Raw genomic sequence first — 17,805 nt, forward strand, 5'->3', positions numbered from 1 at the left:
TACAAAGTTTTTTTCTATAATAGAGCATTTATTATACATATATACTATTATTTACTTTATTGTTATATTTACATTATTATTTACATAGTGATTTTAAGGCAATGAATTCGTTACAGCATTTGTGTAAATTTAATTTGTCATTTGCAATTAATATCTATGCAACATTCATTCCATACATCCTACACAACAACACGCGTTAGCTCACTTCTTCGCTGTATTTAAGAGTATCAAGATGTTATCTGCAAAGAGAAAAAGAAATAAGAATAAATATAATGTTTTAATAATAATAATGATTGTAATAGTTATATTACAAAAAAAAAACACAATCAGTAATTGGAAATGTTGAAATCAAAATAAATTCATAAACACGGACCAATTAATTTCATCAAGGAAAACTTGTTTTAATACAATAAAGTAAAAATAATAATAATAATAAACTCACATTTTAAGAAACACCGCCAAATTCTACCATGCACATTTTGTTGATTCACACTAGAAAAAATAGAGAATATTATATCATAATAAGTTTATAACATATGTTTATTAGGTCCTGCAGTAAATTGAGTAAATACAAAGCAATATAGCAAAATAGAACACCAAAATTGAAGATACATTTTCAGATATTTCAAAATAAGCTAAAACTATTATCGCCATATTGCTTTTCTTTACCTATTATTTTACTAGAATCAGTAATTGGAAAAGTGAAAATCAATATAAATTCATAAACACGGACCAATTAATATCATCATACAAAAATTCAACTGTTTTGAGACATTGTTGTCTTGTTATTAACACTTTGAGCCCCGCGTGTACCACCGGTGGACATTTATGTTTTGCCGATTTGGGACAATGTGACCACCCGTGGACATTGGTGGATTTTCATTATGGGACAATGTGACCACCGGTGGTCACAAAAAAAAAAAGAAAAAAAAAACAACAAAAATGCATTTGGTTTATCAAAAATAAATATCACAAAGTCACCTCAATCGCAAAAAATCAATAAAAACTAAGTAAACAATCAATAAAACCAAAACAAACAAACCAGCTTATTAACTAAAGCACAACCCTTCGTCAGCATGCGGTCCACCGGTACAGAAAAAAAATGACCACGGGTGGGCACGCGGGGCTCAAAGTGTTAATAAATATTAAGCTTACCTTTTGCATATTCACTTAAATTATAAATTGCATATACTGGTAGGTAGCACACGACGCTGAAATAGGAGAAAAGTGATATGTTACAAACATATTAAAACGAAAATATCAGTGATTTTTAATATCGTAAAATAAAACAAGCGAAAAATTATTTTAAAAAAATATTCAATTCAATTGACACAAATTAAAAAAAAAACTTGTAGATGGGTTCTACTGTTTCTACTGTTGCAGTTACTCCAAAGCTAAGTTTATCTGTGTATCAAAGAAAAATAATTGATTTTTCGATTAATTCGAATCAATTTAATCGAAACAAATTTCAATATTAATGAATTTACTGCTTAACTTTTATCGCTTGCCTTATTGTAATTAAATTCAGAACGCATAAGCGCAGCCATCAAGATTAAGTCACAGTCTTTTGAACTCATACGGTAATTAATAACATCATTATAAATTGTATTTATGTATGTATCAAAATTATGTCGAAAATAAAACGCTTACCATTATGTCGCTATGCAACTCTTTACTTTATCACTTTTCCAGTCTTATAACGTATTTATAAAATAATTTGTATTGGAATGGACGCTAACATAATATTTACAGCTTGGTTTTACCAAAGTAGACTGTTGTATCGAATGTCTGAAATAGAAAATAATTTCGTTTAGGTTATGTTTATGCAAAAATAATAGATATCTAACTATTTGATGTTTAAATCAGTACGCAAAGAGCGCAGCCATCGAGTTTTAGTCATTGAAAATACTCATACGGTAATTACTATCATCATTTGAAAAATAAATTAATACAATAAGATTTGCTTATATCTTTTATATGATAATTTAAAAACAGTTTGAAAAAGAAATATTTATGACCAAAAATAATCGTATAATGGGATTTTGAGAATTAGTGTAATTTCACACTCACAGATATTGAAATGCCTATCAAAAGTGTTTTTTTTTATATTAAATATAATACAAGTGCATAATTACCTCAATGTATAAGTCGGAGCTCACAATTTTTATGTCTGCAAGAAATAAAAAAAGACCAATATCATTAGATTTTCAACCAAAAAAAAATAGTATTAAAAAATATTTTTAGTTTTTATCTCATTAACGTAAAAATCAACACGATAATTGTAAGGTAAGGTAAGGTATTCAGTAATTAGATCCGTTATTATAATCATTGAAAAGTTGTAAATAAAATCAATATATGATTAATGTAATATATGCATATAACTAACCTTTGATGTATTAGCACAGGAGCGCCACGACCTTACTGCGTACCGTTGGTGCTTTCCTGAAGCGATCAGCTTTGTAAAGTGGTGTACAGAAAACTGCAAAGAACAACAATGAATTATAGATTATTTATTACAAAGTAGGATAACTAACTAAAACTGCGACTACTGTTTAATTTAACTTGGGTAAGCAAATAAAGATTTACACTGAGAAAACTTCTGTTGATTTTCAAACTTAATGGCTCAAAACAAAATTTTAAAAGGTACTTAAAGATTAACAAAGTTTTTTTTTTTTTTGCTATGAAATCTTTTTTTCAATATTTTGAAATTATAATTCAAGCTTAAAAAGTTACGGTAATTACAATAATTTTCAACGCTCGATGGTTAAGTTAATTCGTTTACAACGCTCAATACCTTACAAAATGTAATTTTAAATAAAACATTAAAAGGATTAACTCGTTATGTCACACTTACCCTTTGACAGCATTCCAGTCGATATTGGCACCTAAACCCTCAATTTGTTGTATATTGAAAGGCAGTGTAGGATTCGACTTTGCTGATTCAGTACTGTTAGAATTTCTACCTTTGCTATTGTGCACCCAATTATGTCGCTTGTTCTATAAAATATATATGTGATTTGATTAAATTTATGTTTGTGTGTTTTTATACAAAGTTCGTTGGTGAATATCTTTTGACTGCCAGTTGAATATGACAGTTCGAAATGTTTTTCAAACAGTTAAGGTTAAAACGTGATATTTTACGATTTCTAAAGAACTAAATTATAAAACATAAATCTCGTATCGTTATAAATTACGATTTTAAACAAAAGCAAAAAAATCGTTTCAATAATTACTCCACTTTTTATTTTTTTGATGATAAAATTAAATTGTGTCACATCAACAAAATAAATATAAAAAATTCTGATAACAAAATAAAATAAAAAAAATAAATTTGAAAAACATTTCGTAGATTTGCGAGTATAGTAGATGGATAGTTTTGTTTTTTGTTCTTGTGCTAAGCACATCACATCTTAGATTTGTTTAATCTTCATTAACATTGAAGTGGAATTTCATGATCAGAAAAATCAGAAGCCTCAGATATGCCGTTTCACAGAAAGATTTTATGTTTTATCCAAGAAAGTTGTATACATCATTTTGCAGTTGTGTTTTGCAAAATGTGTCGATCAGAAGTAAATAATTCGTAACATTTATGGTAGATATTGACATTTGCTTATAAATTCATATTCGTAAAGAAAACAACATTCCTCATTCTCAACAATTTCCAAGTTTTTATACGAATTCAAATAAAATAGCACAATGAATTGAACCCTGCTCATTGATGCTCAACTTCAATAACTTCATATATAGTATTTGTTGTATAGTATAGTACTATACTTCTGAATTCTTTGCCTTTGGCACATTTGCCCGCCGGCCTTAAGTGCACTTGTGTTTCGCTGCGGGGCATGTGCCCTCTTTCAGCCGTAGACATTTTGTTAGCAATTTTAAATCTATAGCAAAAATTAGTAAAAATAATTCAAATATTTATTTTATTTTTACATATTCAGTTCATACGATGATTCAGATTCCCTCATTACACTAACTATTGGCATATCTGAGATAAGGAGTTTTGCTTTTAGAATTTTAGAGGAAAGCCCCATAATATATAACTTGAATAAGTTTTTTAGCTAATATTTAAGAAAAGTGTTTCATAAACAATATATTTTCCGAATAAACTTCACGTGTTATTTTATTCAGTTGATGCGAGTAGGCAATCAAATTCCAACATTTTTCTAACCTTTGCTTCCGCACTTCACTGTATAAAACACCAAGACTAGAACTATTCATTTCTGTAAAGTTTTCATTTAAAGTGTTATACTTTTTTTTGTAATATTTAATGTAAAAAATCAGAGCATTTTCTTACCTCTCCGAGACAAAGTTGTTTCACAATCAATTTATTTCATAGCAAATGTTGAAGAAGCAGCAATATTGCTTGTTGTTGCTCAAAAATTATATTTTTACGAAATATTGCAGCTTTAATTTCTCCGCAAGAATTATAAAAAGTTTTTTCTCAGTTGTGGTCTGCATATAACAAAATTGATTTTGCATCCTCCAAGTTAGTTGAAAACACACTTCCACAAAACACGACTCGTATATCAATTTGTTGTACGTTTATAAAAAGTAAAAGTCGTCCATAAAAAATAGATGTTTCCCAACAAATTACGTTTTTAAGTAATGTCATAGTAACAACGTGTCGATAAAGCCAATATTTTATTTAAATTTAAAAATTTTCGAACATTTTGTTGATTTTACTGTTGTTGTTATTATTTTACTGTCATTAAGTATGGCAACATAACCATTATTGGACATTTTACTGGAAATGTCAATTAACAATAGTATGAATGTTTGGTCCTGCGTCAATATCATTGAATTTTTAAGCGAATTGAAGTTATAGATTTAAAAATTTACAGTTATGTGATGAGTTAACTCTTCTGTATAAGTCGTCTCAATTCAATGTTTTTTACTTGATGGATTTATGCAGTTCCATTATTGCTGAAAATCATTTTTTTACAGAAAGCTATTATAAAAATAAAAGTGACAAAAATCGATAGAAATGTGCGGCCAATTAATTGTATCACATATCTAAAAGAACACTCCATACGATTTAACTACTTTTTCAGGAAATTTCACACAAAATATGGAAAAACTTTGCAAAGGACATTTTACAGGAATTACAGAATTTCTCTACTTCCATTACCACATGAAATCCAATCAATCACAAACCAAACCACTTCGGCTCTTAATCTGACTTTTTTACATAAGAAACTTTTTCATATAGACCTCCGTCGTCAGCCACTTCTATTAGATAAATTAGTTGTTGTTGCGCAGACACTGGTCTACCCAAGAATCAGTGAATAAATATTAGAAAAGATTATATAAAAGCAATAATAATCTGAAAGTCAGTTTTTAAAACAGATGTATTAAAATATAGCTATACTAATTTATTAACAATAGTTTAATATCAATGGTGATACTAAAAAAACAATTAGATTTTAACTCATTAAATTTGGCAATTTGGAGTTTTAGAATATTTTATTGAAAAATTAAAAATATATTCAAAAGTATTGCAAAGTATTTGTAAAAATTTATTGGAGTAATAGCATATAGTATTGATGAAACAAATCGCTATGTATGTGAGAAATAATTTTAAAAACTCTCATGCAAATAAGCACTCAACTTTCGTTTGCTAAACATCATATATGCATAAAACGCAAAAAGTGTCATTAATTGCGAATTAATTGCATTTACGGTATTTAGTAAAAATTATTTTTTGAAGAAAGGCTGTACATATTTTTTTTTTTTTTTTTTTTTTTTTTTTTTTTTTGTAATACAAAAATATTGTATATAATAAAATAAAATAGTTTTGGAACAATAAAAAAGTAGGGCAACTATTTCATATCCCCACTTGGAAATAAGCAAAGAAGTATAATTTGATACCAATCAGAGCTTAAGTTTATTTTAAGTGAAAACTTAACAAAAATACAACAAAAAAAAAAACCGGTTTATTATGAAAAATTACACAAACACTCTCGACAATCTCCAAAGCACCTACATTTGGCACGCACATTTCCCACCAGCACTAAGACCCAACACGACGAACAAACAACAAAACAACGCAGCAAAGAGAAATTACCTCACGTCCACCCTCCCTCCAACCCTCCAACCATCATCAACATTGCGATAAAATTTAACTTCAAAATATTAAAATTAAAAGAAGTTTTTCATTTAATTACACATATTTGGACATGTATTATATTATATTTTAGTCTAAGAATTGTTGTAGTTTTGTCTACATAAATCAATCTAAATTACCGTTTTTGTTCTAAATATGTAATACAAAAAATATTACACACGCATAATATAGAGTAAGAAGAGACAATCGAAATTTTATTTCACGAATTCGTCAGCTAAAATCACCATCGCACAAAAACTTGGGAATTGCGCGAGAAAATAATTGTAGGCGGACGCATCAACTGAAGGAAAATTTCTTGCTTTCTTCTTTACTTTACACATAAACATATAATATATATGTTGGTATGCAGCATCCGATGTTAATATATGTATTTTGAGATTTTGCATGTGCTTCATAATTAATATTGGATAAATACTTCTTAAAACTAACGCTTAAACTGAATTTTTTTTACTATTCAGTTTGAATATGTTTTTTATGTGAAATGTTTTTTCTCAAGTATGCAGTTTTTTCTCCAAAACGGTCAAAGACGAGCAAAGTTTGTGTTGAATATGCCTTAAGAGATCGCAATGGGGAAAATGAGACAATTTCCACAAATAAAGCTCAAAATGCTTTACGCTTGATGTCTTATCAATAAATACTATTATGTTTTTAAATCTTACACTGCACTGTCGAGCGTCTGATGAATTTGAATTTTCTTGTTTTCGACTATGATAAATTGTTATTCAAATTTAAAATGTTTCTAACCAAATATTACACTCGTTTTATAGTTTCCAAATAGCTTATCCTGCCTACAGAGAATGTATGTTTTCAATACATTTTTTCACTAAAATTTAAATCGTTTAAAAAAGCGTACATTAAGGTATATAGTTATATTAATTAAAACGTGAGTGTACGCGCTTTGCTGAATTTCCAGTTTTCTTTTTTTTAATATCTTGGGTTGATGGTCCTTTGAGTCAAGTTTTAGTTCTTTATATGTATGTTCTTATTATGTTCCAACATCCATAGAACTGCTTGATTGTGTGTTATTGTTGGGTGGAAATTGGTTGTAGTGCAGTAGAATCATATTAATTGTTCGGTCATTATCATTATTTTTCATCATTAAAAATACAACGTAATCGCTCACGCACATTCATTTAAGGTGACACTGAATCTCAGAAACGTCTTCTTCGTTCCCATGGATTATTGTTTCCGTTGTTATTACCACCGCGTTGATTGCCACCTTGGTTTTGGTTAACGCCACCAAATTCAAATGAAAACGTATCCTATTCGCAAGTGAAGGTAATAAAGAATTTCATATGCAAATGTAATAAGTTAGACTGTTTTTTTTTCTTTTATTAATTAAGAATTTGATACGCAAAAAATTAAAACCACCCATTACTCAACATTTCTACAACGTATGCACACAAATAAATATGGCACACCATAGATGTTCCAAGACATCAGTGTGGAGGTTTTTACACTTGTTTTTTATATAATCTGTTCGTGTATAATGTTGGGAAATGTGTTTAAATTGCAATAACTCGAAAATATCAACTCTTCTCAAAACACATTCATATATTGAACATTTCGTTGATTTAAGTCCGAAAACTATAACAAAGATGCTGTAAAAGCAGTTCAAGTCGTATATGCATAATTTATCATATTAATGATGCTGTTGTTTTTTTAGACAATTTTTTTCGACGGCATTTACCAAGCTTCAAATTTGATGGCACATTTTGTAACCACCATCAGAAGCCTATTTGCAAGTTAAATTTTACCAATGTTTTTAAGATGAGTAGATAAAAAGCATACAATTTGAATTAAAGCATTCATCATTGTTATGCAGCGGAATGAATTTTGTATAAATTTCTGTATTTGTCATTTATAAGCCCAACCCAAAGCTTAAAAAAGCATTATTTCGGCGAAATCAAGTGTTAGTAGTAGTATATGTATTTCACTTAAATTTATATAGAAATTTGTTTGATATTTGAATCTTTTTAGTATTGCGTTGTATATTAAAAGATAAATTTCGACTTGTTCAAGTGTCCTGAGATGACTCACTTTACATTTCCAGTAGCCCACGAAATCCCGAAATTGTAGTTCCACATAAATCAAAGTATTGTTGCTGTACAACATACCGTTGTTTCCCCACCACCAAAACATCCCATATATTTTTTTTAAACAAACGTTGTTTAAATCAAAACAATTAAGCGAGCGATCGATCACTGCAGATTACAAGTTTCGGAAAGTTCAAACCAAATATGTTTCTTCAAAGAGTGCTAACAAATTTCAAGTCATCATTGCAATAATACACATTTCCTAACACACTGTAACATTTCATAATTACTCTTAACGGAAAGTTATGCAACTATGCTTTCTTTGGTCACATTATAGAACAAATTGCCTAGCCTAATGTAGTCAACTGCGTAGCTTTGAAAATAACTGCAAATATCGTGGTGTGTAGCTATTAATCAAGTTACAAGTACCATTCAGTAGCATGCCCTTAAAAAAGCTTGTGTCAAAGCGAACATTCAAGGTATTTACAATGTATTGTCATACTTAAGATTAGACTCTACAATGCAATTCCTTTGGAAAATGAAATGATATTTGGCCGAATATCACTAATTTCCTTGAAAATATTTAGCTGACACACATGCTTTGATTACGAGCCGCTACTTATGGTACACTATTGTTCTATTGTTTATGATATACATCATTATTGCTCTACGCCTTTTTCACATCAATAAGAAATTGTGTACAGTGAAATTTTTGAAACAATATTTTATTAATTACCTAAACAGCCTCAGTTAACGAACACAGTTATATTTTATATCTTTATAAACTACAAATAATACAAATTATTGCCATTGCAGCAACGTATATATAAGTAACCCGTTAAAATATTACGAGCGTATCAATGTAATAAGTAATAACACCGCAATGGTGCGAACTGAATTTGTTAAGAAACAATTCAAAATATAACCGATTCAAGGATCATTTGTATTAAGCACTGCAAAGCATTTAAGATGCATAAGTATGACCTACTTTGCAGCTTTAACTTAAAGAATTTATTGATATGTTTGTTGAGCTTGTATGTTTAGAATCTTGATTGCATGAAGAGTTCGAAAAATGAACGTACCTGTGGATTATTTGGCCCATTGCCATTGCCGTTACCATTACCGCCCCCACCGTTGTTGCCTAAAAGAGCCGAAATGGGATCTACCATTAAAAATTAGTAGAACTGTTGCCATTTAAAATCAGATTATTTACCTCTGAATTCAAATGGTGAATTGTTGGATGCTCGACCAAAATTGTCGAAATTATTACCTCCATTATTATTACCGCCGAAACCTTCTTGCTGATCCAGCAAAGAATTAAGCTGTTGCGCTTGCATAAACAATGTGTTTTCTTGTTGTCGGCGACGCATTTCTTCTTCTTGGCGCAACATACGCGATTGCATTTCATTTTGCTGCCGACGCATACTTTCTTCATCACGTTTGCGCATTTCTTCGGCTTGCTTTTCACGCATTTCCCATTCCATCTTCTTGCGTTCATTATCAGACTCGCGTTTACGCAATTCTGTATATATAAACTAATTATTACATCTGAATTTTATGTTTTTACTCTTGTAATTCATACCTTGCCTAAGCAGCTCAGTTTCATGTTCATATCGTGCATATTCCATTTGGGCTTCAAGTTTCTCCTCTTCCATTTTGAGTTCACGTTTCAAAGCATCTTGTTTAGTTTTGAACAATTCATGCAATTGCTTCCACCTGGTACCATATTCATGCTCAAAGGAGCCTAACTCGGCGAAGCGTGGTCCTACACCACGTTCATGATGAAATTCTGGTGATTTTTTATTTAGCGATTTATCGGGCAAACCATCATCATCTTCATTAATTTCAAATGGTTCAACCACACATGGACGCAATGATGCCGTAAGGAAGAAGCATTTATCATTGCAAAAACGTAGGCAAACATTTGCAGACGATTTCTTAGCGAACTCGACTATGCCTTCGCCAGTGGATTTACCGCGATCATCAACAACTACATTGGCGCGTTCAATAGGTCCAAATATTTCAAAAGATCTATAAAGAAGTTCATTGGATACGAAAGGTGTCAAATTTTTTATACGGAGTATGGTAGCATTGGGAGCGAAACGAACACGCAATTGACGTCCTTTCCGCATGGTGCCATCCAATTCACGTTTAGCCCGCTGGGCATTTATGTGGTAATCCAATTTTAGGAATGTGAAATTTTTCTCAGCATTACAAAAAATTTCACCAATTTCACCGTATGGTTTAAACATTTCTCGCAATTCATTTTCAGAAATATCATTGGTAAGATTTCCTACGTATAAACGATTGCGGCCAGAGAACTTAGGTTCCTCTGTGGCCTCAACCGGTGGCAATTCATGAGTTGGTCCTCCGATTGCCCTTAAACGTTGCCCAATGAAGAATTCATCACTCCTATTATACGGGCCATTGCCTTGATTACCACGCCCATCACCGGGACCACCTCGTCCACCACGGCTGCGATCCCTATTTTGACCGCCTTGATTGCCACCTGGGCCGCCTTGATTACCCATAGGGCCGCCTCCTCCACCACGATTGCGATTCTGGTTGTGGTTCATATTTTGATTCTGCTGATTTTGGTGCTGTTGATTTTGGTTCTGTTGGTTTTGTTGCTGATTCCTTTGTTGGTTTTGAGTTTGTTGTTGTGGCTGTTGTTGCTGGGCCTGCTGTTGTTGCTGTGGTTGTTGTTGTTGAGGTCCCGGACCAACATCCTTTTTAATTGCTGTCTGATTGCCCTGATTGCCATCCCCTACCGGCTTCACATCTTGTTGTTGTTTTTGTTGATTTTGCTGATTTTGTTTGTTCTGGTTCTGCTGAAAATATTTTTATCAAGATTTTCCACTGTTGAAATACTAGAAACTAATACTGGATATTTGGAAGCACATATGTATATGTATATCATTTTTGTAAGTTCGGAATTTTTTCCATTAAACGCAACTGTACTTATAATTTTATTTTTCGTAGTTAATTTTTTTTACAATTTAGTTCAAACGTTCATTGAACTCTTCGTTTGACAATGTGACACATAATAACTCAATTTTCACCGGCAAATTAATGTTGGTTTTCATAGGTAATATTTTAAAATAATCAAATAAATTGTAACTTGATAAAAATAATTTGAATTTATTTTAAAATAAACTTTAATTAAAAGTATTAGAGATGTGTGCTTATAAAGAGTAATATTTTCATGACGTTGGCAATTCGATTTCTTGAAGACGAACTACCAACACCTCCGATTCACGAAGAGCGTACGACGGTTAGCCGCCATTTTGCATTCGCCATTTTGAGAAAATTTCTAGTATCGATTTTACAATTTTATAGGACATTTATGCATGAATGTTTAAGACTTTTCTTACATAATATATTGATATTGAATAAATTTTTAATATATATAATATCTAATAAAGGTTAAATACCTGATTCTGATTTTGAGAGTTCCCTTGGTTCTGATTCTGGTTACCACGATTCTGATTTTGTTGGTTACGATTATTATTGCGATTACCAAAACCTCGATTCTGATTTCCGAAATTCTTATTCTGATTTCCACCACCTTGGTTTTGATTTGGTCCATTCTGGTTAAAACGTGGTTTCTTCTCCGCTGGTGCTCCATCTGCACCGTCATTCTGCTTTTGCTGTTGAGCATTCATGGGTTTTTTATTACCTTGTGGGATGTTCTTTTGAGCCCTCTGTGGCAACGGAGCAGCACCATTGACTCCTTCAACTTTTATACCACCATCCATGTTGTCTACAATATATTTTCACCTTACACACAAACACTCAATTTTCTCAGTTATGTATCCTATAGATTTCTTTCACTAATAAACCCAGAGATCCAAAATTAGAAGCACATCCGTACAGCTCGAACACCGGAAAAAGAATGAGGAAAATTTGAGACAAGAACTGACGAAAATGGCGTTTGCAATGCATGGTTGTATTTTGGGCAGTGTTGCATTTTGTACTAAAATAGTGGTACATGAAATCGAAACAGTATTTAGTTCTAAAACATAAGGTGGGGTATACACATGCATATATAAACTTTGAATAATTTGTATGAATTATTAGTTTACTGTACTAAAAAGAATTCTTAATTTATTGTAGTAGAACTGGAATTCATTTCGGCTCGGTTTTAGAACAGCATCTCTTGAATTCGGCGTTAAAATTGGTATGGCGAGATGAGAGAGACTTAATTCTTTAAAATATTTAAGCAATCTGGAGAACATACCCTCATCCGCCTAAACCCATTTTAATCCCGAATTCGGAGAAGGCTTTCCTAAATATTTCTTCCATGGTATCATCTTTTTGAAAGATTTGCGAAGTAGATGACAACCACCTTGAACCTTACCATTCAAAACGGAGATTAGAGAACCGTTGCAACAACAACAACGGTTCCAGGACATGGTAATATTCTTGGTAACTGTGAAGCAGATGAACTAGACAGTACAGGCATCACCCTACAATAAGACTCCGTAAAAGAGGGAATTTATATGCGTCTGGCTACTTATAAATATTTAATCGACAAACTTGTTATAGATATAGCTGAGTCTCTGTGGAGTCATTCCTTAACTTGCTCAACATGTAGGCAAGCGTGGCATTATTGGAATGTGGGCCTCTCATACGGTCTATTAAAATGACTGCTGTAGAAACTGTGTAAAATCTCATCAAGCAAATTTATATTTGAGGATTTTTTATATACACTCATATGTATGTATACAGTATCTTTGATTTGAATCTCAGCTTTCCATAACTGCCTACCAAAAATGTTGGCCCATTTTCCTAATAGGTGCTTTAAACATACATAAGAATGTAAATTAGTATTCATATTATTAGCATTAAACTTTAGGTATGTACATATTTTTCTGACAAATCAAATAATGAATTCTAAGAAGACTTTAGAAAAATGCATAAACGCGCTGTGAGCTTTTCATTTATAATTGCAAACAAAAAGTTTCAGAAAGTGAGTTGCTATTAGAACCTGCACATTGGTGTCAGTAGAAGGATTTTAAGCAATAGTGGGGCTTAAAAGGGTATACCAGATATTCATGTAAGTATAAGTATGTAGACATGTACATGATAATAAGAGATTGTTGAGTTATTGTTTCTCGCAGATACTTGATTAATAATTATAATTAGCAAAACTTGAAGCAAGGCCATCTGCTTGAATTAAATATTATTCAATTATCGATGAAACTGATGGTTTGTGTTAACCTTTTAGAATGAGTATAGATTATTAACAAATACTTATGTGTACCGTCGCTGTTACTCTTATCAAATTAAGGGAAAACGTTAACTGCGGCTACACCGAATCTTAATACCCTTCACAACTACATATTCTATAACAAAACAGGATATTTAAAGATATTTATCAAAATTTTAATGGGTAAGTTTGTATGGCAGCTACATATGTATGTATATGCAATAGTGATCCGATCTAAAATATTTATTCGGAGGTTATTTCGCTGGCTTGATTTAATTTATTCTAAATTCCGTGAAGATCTTCATTTAATCTGAAATTTCAAATTGAAAGTTCTATAAAGCCTTACTTAAAAAGCCGAATACCTCGAGAAGTATTAATGATAGCGATTTTGACCTCGGACCTTTTTTGTAGCAATTAAAATTTCCTACAAGTTTGGCATGTACATTTTTTATTTAAAGATAAAAAATTACGATTGTCGTATATTTTCAATGGAAAATTTTTACATGCCTTGGTCCAGCCCTTAATGTTAATATTAAGGGCTAAAATTTTCAGGGAATTTTTTTAGGGTATTTCCAAGTAAATTTCTTGATGGGACTGAAAAAAATGAATAGTTCAAAAAAAAAAACACCCTTATGTATATACTTTATGGGGTCTCCGGCATAACTTAATATACCCTTAACAAGATATAAAGATACAGTAGTGAATCAAATAAACGTCCGAGACCATAGCTACGTTTATTAAGAAGATTAAGAGAAGAGCTACTAATAAAATTGCAAACTTTTTAGTTGTCCTAGTGATTTTCTACCAAATTTAAGCTTCATCAACCGAGTTTTTATAAACTTCAAATTAAAAATGCTTAATATCTGAATATTTTGCGACATCTTTACAGTTACTTACACACATATTTATAGTAAAAATCAACCGTTTTCAGATTCTACTGATAAACAATTTAAACATATCATATAGAAGATAAACAATAAGAGGAATATAGATTAAGAATGAAGATAAGTGCGGCGCTCATACTGTCACTCAGTATAATTTCCATAAGATATCATAGCACAATGAGCAGTAGCTGGGAACGCATTCGCCTTCGTGTCGAGACCAAAGAGGTGCATATTTAAAATAATTAATCTTACTGATTCCTAAACTTAAAATTACCTTATGTATGCTTTTAAGGGTTTCGAGCCGGTTAGCAATAATAGCGTAAGCGCTGATGTACGCACCATATCCGCCCATATATTGGACACCACAGTGGGTCAGGCGGCAGCAAATGTCAACATTACCGTTTACCGCCTAGAAGGCGAAAATAATTGGCAGAAACTGAGTGAAGCAACTACCAACCAAGATGGTCGTGTGAACCAATTAGTGCCTGCAACGCGCTACAAATCCGGCATCTATAAGTTACATTTCGATGTGAAACCATATCATACTGAACGTGGCATTAGCAGTTTTTATCCCTTTATTGAAATAGTGGTGCTGTGCGAACATGGTCAGCATTATCATATTCCATTACTATTGAATCCTTTTGGCTATACGACCTACAGAGGTACTTGAATGAAAGTAAAAATAAATAAATGAAAGAATCTTTTAAGAAACTTGCCATTTTCTCTGTTTTAATCATTCTTAAATATTTAGGATATACCATATATTTTATATATACTTTGCTAAGTACACGATCACATATGTACATATGAACGCAACACAGGTCATCATGAGCAAATATTTTGTGTTGTTTAAGATTGCGTTATCTGTTGTCGTGATTTTAATCAATGTGTCTGCTTGCGTCTCAGATAGCCGAATAATTTATACTAACAAAAAATATTTTATATTTCTACAGACTAGCAATGTAAAAAATAGAAAGCGTTAACATCGCCTACACCCAAGATATAAAACAGATGAATTTTTTATAGCATAAAAGAGTATAAAAAGATCTCTATCACGATTTTAATCGGTCAGTTTTTATGGCAGCGATATGCTTAAGTGGTCCGATCTGAACAATGTGTCCGGAGACTATTGCGATGCCTTAGATACTAATCGATGATAAATTTCGTGAAGATATCTTAATTAATATACCCTCTCCGGAATATAAAAGCTGACTTAAATGATCGGAGTAAACTTCCGAAGGAAGAAATCAAAGTAAACATTTCAAGAGCCATTTTTGTGTAAATTGTAAAGTAAATGGTCTTACCTAATATCTTTCTGGCGAAAGTTACTGTAGTCACACGCACTGTTGTTGCTTGGGTATACTATACAATTTTTTGAAATTTTAATTGCTATGGCGGATATAAGCCATTTATAAATGGTTTTCAGAAAGAAATTTGATCAATAAAAGTGCTAAGCCGTTCGAAGAATACAGCAAATAGGTTGTATTTACGACAATTGTAGGAAGAAGAAGACATGTGTAGCTGGTGAGGTGTTGCTTGTAGAAAAAACCTGTAAAATATTGGGTTATTTTCATAATAAATATTTCAGTTGCTGTACATATAGTACGAACACTTACCACTTACATTTTTTTTTTTCAAATATTTTTTTGGCGTTAAAGTAACATTTGTAAAATTCGTGTTTTTCGTATTTCATTTGCTTTCTGCTTTATTTTGTTATAAGCAATAATGATAAATTTCTTTAATATTTAAAATTCCTAATAGTTAATACATACATACATTCAATTGTGTTCAATATAGTGGGAGGGAGGGGCAAAGTTAATTTAAACATAACCATTTTTCTCTAAATATTCCCTTACAAATAATCAAATATTGTAAATTTCACATTTATTAGTAAGTAAAAGCACGCAGCTTCTAGTTGCTTGTTTTCTTTTAAACAATTACACGATCAATGTGTTTGTCAATATTGTGTGTTTGTGTATACATATATATATAATTTTTGGTTTATGATTTTACTATTTTTCATTTCGATTACAATTTTATATGTTTGCTTTTAATTTATTACATTCGCTATAACTTGTTTTTTCTGCGTTTTTTCTTTTGTAATAATATACTCTTAACAACAAATAATAAAAGTGAATATTTTGTACTAAATTAAATGTAGAAAAAAAGGTAAATTTCAATTCATTATTTAGTGCAAGTTTTTCAAATGTTCCAATAATGTTTAGTTCATTTTAACGTTATCTCTAAAATAGTTCAGCATTTAGCCGCAATCAAATATTTTTAAAGGTACACATATACATATAAAGTCAAGTGTCTTAATTCAATAAATTTTGAAATTTCATAAATAATGTAATTTATAAACTAAACTTTTGTTGCAAAAACACTTCTTACCGCATTTGTTTTTTACGATTTCTCTTTTTTTCAATAATTATGCAAACAGTTAGATTAATTTAAAATAAATTCTTATGTAAAAATGTATTTTGAGAATTACTATAAAATACATATACAATGGTCAAACATGTACATACTTGAACACTGTATAGTTTAAAAGTAAAAACATTAAAAATGAAAAAAGTCAACAAATACAATTTCAAAAATAATACAAGCACGCGGCGTTAAGCAATATAATCCACACATGTCTAGGCACGATAGCAACAAAGTTGCCGACAGTCTGGCAGCACAGTCTCTCTCGCGTTCGTCACTGTCCGTAGTGTGATGTAGTAGCACAACATTCGCTGCTAAACTTACATACGATCAGATTTAACAGCATTTTATGTAGTTAGATGTGTCTCTTATAGAAATAATGATCATTAAAATTCAATTTCTGATACGAAATAAAATTAAATGATGCACTATATAGGCCCTAGCTCTTGGTTATTAATTTGCAACGCTGGCTGCAATATTTTTATTCGCTGTCATCAATATGTGCGACATGCTGCTGCTCTCGGCCGCTGCAACGGCCACGGTAGCGCTTGCAGTCGCTGCTGCCGCTGCTGCATTCTGTCTTTGTTGCTGCTGCTGCTGCTGTTGTAGCGCGTCTGCTGCAGCGGCTGTTATGGGTATTGGCGCCATCATCCGTGCACTTGAGGCAGGTGTATTTGCAGTGACAACAGCGATTCCGTGTACTGCAACTGGCTGATGCAAGTTAGTTAATGCTCCATTAGTTGTTGTAGTTGCTGCGGCTACATTATGTCGCTGTTTGGGTTGTTGATGCTGCCGCTGCTGCAGTTGTTGTTGTTGTAACACTGTAGCCGTTATGGTGCTGGACGCAGGCGTAGTTGTTGTTGTGGTTGTGACTACCGTTGCATTGGAGACTGCAGACATCGCCAATTTGGGCGAACTAGTTGAGGCTCCTCCAGTCGTCCAGGCAGCAGTAGCCGTTGTGCTGGTTGTTGTGGCTGTATAATTTGGCATATTTGTTGCTATGATTGCGTTGCTCTGTTGCTGCGGGGAAATTGGAAATAATTTAACTATTAATGATATTTGTACAAATGTGGTTAATAATTTGGTTATTGCAAGAGGTTTCTGACTTTGCGATCACGG

At 31.8% G+C, this 17,805-nt stretch overlaps 3 protein-coding genes and 2 non-coding genes across 14 annotated transcripts in view; 1 reads left to right on the forward strand and 4 right to left on the reverse strand.

Moving 5' to 3' along the window:
- Positions 1–110: 110 nt before the first annotated feature.
- Positions 111–12,065, reverse strand: LOC120775681 (protein no-on-transient A-like). 7 transcript variants are annotated; one of them, XM_040105977.1, is made up of 11 exons: positions 11,601–12,065; positions 9,749–10,997; positions 9,437–9,688; positions 9,249–9,307; positions 2,855–2,997; positions 2,387–2,479; positions 2,136–2,170; positions 1,651–1,788; positions 1,156–1,211; positions 443–492; positions 111–239 (listed from the first exon to the last, which is right to left on the reverse strand). In XM_040105977.1, the coding sequence occupies exons 1-6, from the start codon at positions 11,922–11,924 to the stop codon at positions 2,452–2,454; spliced, it is 2,055 nt and encodes a 684-aa protein (XP_039961911.1). In that variant the 5' UTR covers positions 11,925–12,065; the 3' UTR covers positions 111–239; positions 443–492; positions 1,156–1,211; positions 1,651–1,788; positions 2,136–2,170; positions 2,387–2,451. The 7 variants fall into 7 exon arrangements, with proteins under 7 accessions (XP_039961911.1, XP_039961909.1, XP_039961908.1 ...); XM_040105975.1 differs by having other exon boundaries at positions 9,380–9,688; XM_040105974.1 differs by having other exon boundaries at positions 9,249–9,328; positions 9,380–9,688; positions 9,749–10,994; positions 11,601–12,064.
- LOC120776235 lies at positions 322–392 on the reverse strand. The gene has a single exon (XR_005705421.1). It is a non-coding gene; the product is annotated as a small nucleolar RNA U18 (small nucleolar RNA).
- Positions 682–752, reverse strand: LOC120776236. Its single transcript, XR_005705422.1, has one exon. It is a non-coding gene; the product is annotated as a small nucleolar RNA U18 (small nucleolar RNA).
- Positions 12,066–13,030: 965 nt separating the features above from the next.
- LOC120774953 (5-hydroxyisourate hydrolase) lies at positions 13,031–14,973 on the forward strand. Of its 3 annotated transcripts, none has more exons than XM_040104835.1 (3): positions 13,031–13,225; positions 14,268–14,487; positions 14,555–14,973. In XM_040104835.1, the coding sequence occupies exons 2-3, from the start codon at positions 14,377–14,379 to the stop codon at positions 14,930–14,932; spliced, it is 489 nt and encodes a 162-aa protein (XP_039960769.1). In that variant the 5' UTR covers positions 13,031–13,225; positions 14,268–14,376; the 3' UTR covers positions 14,933–14,973. The 3 variants fall into 3 exon arrangements, with proteins under 3 accessions (XP_039960769.1, XP_039960768.1, XP_039960771.1); XM_040104834.1 differs by having other exon boundaries at positions 14,310–14,487; XM_040104837.1 differs by lacking the exon at positions 13,031–13,225 and adding an exon at positions 13,309–13,561 and having other exon boundaries at positions 14,310–14,487.
- A 1,156-nt stretch (positions 14,974–16,129) lies between these two features.
- The window catches only part of LOC120774538 (myotubularin-related protein 4), a 29,260-nt gene continuing 27,584 nt past the window's right edge, over positions 16,130–17,805 (reverse strand). For both annotated transcript variants that reach the window (XM_040104263.1, XM_040104262.1), the window contains one exon: positions 16,130–17,706. In XM_040104263.1, the coding sequence (XP_039960197.1) occupies positions 17,140–17,706 (567 nt within the window). In that variant the 3' untranslated portion in view covers positions 16,130–17,139. The remainder of the gene's footprint in view (positions 17,707–17,805) is intronic.

This window comes from Bactrocera tryoni, chromosome 4, assembly GCF_016617805.1.
Source record: "Bactrocera tryoni isolate S06 chromosome 4, CSIRO_BtryS06_freeze2, whole genome shotgun sequence".
Lineage (NCBI taxonomy): Eukaryota > Metazoa > Arthropoda > Insecta > Diptera > Tephritidae > Bactrocera > Bactrocera tryoni.

Excerpts from the sequence above, each read along its gene's own strand:
- LOC120775681 (XM_040105973.1), bottom strand. The coding sequence starts at position 11,924 with ATGGATGGTGGTATAAAAGTTGAAGGAGTCAATGGTGCTGCTCCGTTG. Across the intron at positions 10,998-11,600 it reads ACTCTCAAAATCAGAATCAG|CAGAACCAGAACAAACAAAA; the intron begins GTATTTAACCTT and ends AAATATTTTCAG. Across the intron at positions 9,689-9,748 it reads AACTGAGCTGCTTAGGCAAG|AATTGCGTAAACGCGAGTCT; the intron begins GTATGAATTACA and ends TTATATATACAG.
- LOC120774953 (XM_040104835.1), top strand. The coding sequence starts at position 14,377 with ATGAAGATAAGTGCGGCGCTCATACTGTCACTCAGTATAATTTCCATA. Across the intron at positions 14,488-14,554 it reads TTCGTGTCGAGACCAAAGAG|GGTTTCGAGCCGGTTAGCAA; the intron begins GTGCATATTTAA and ends TATGCTTTTAAG.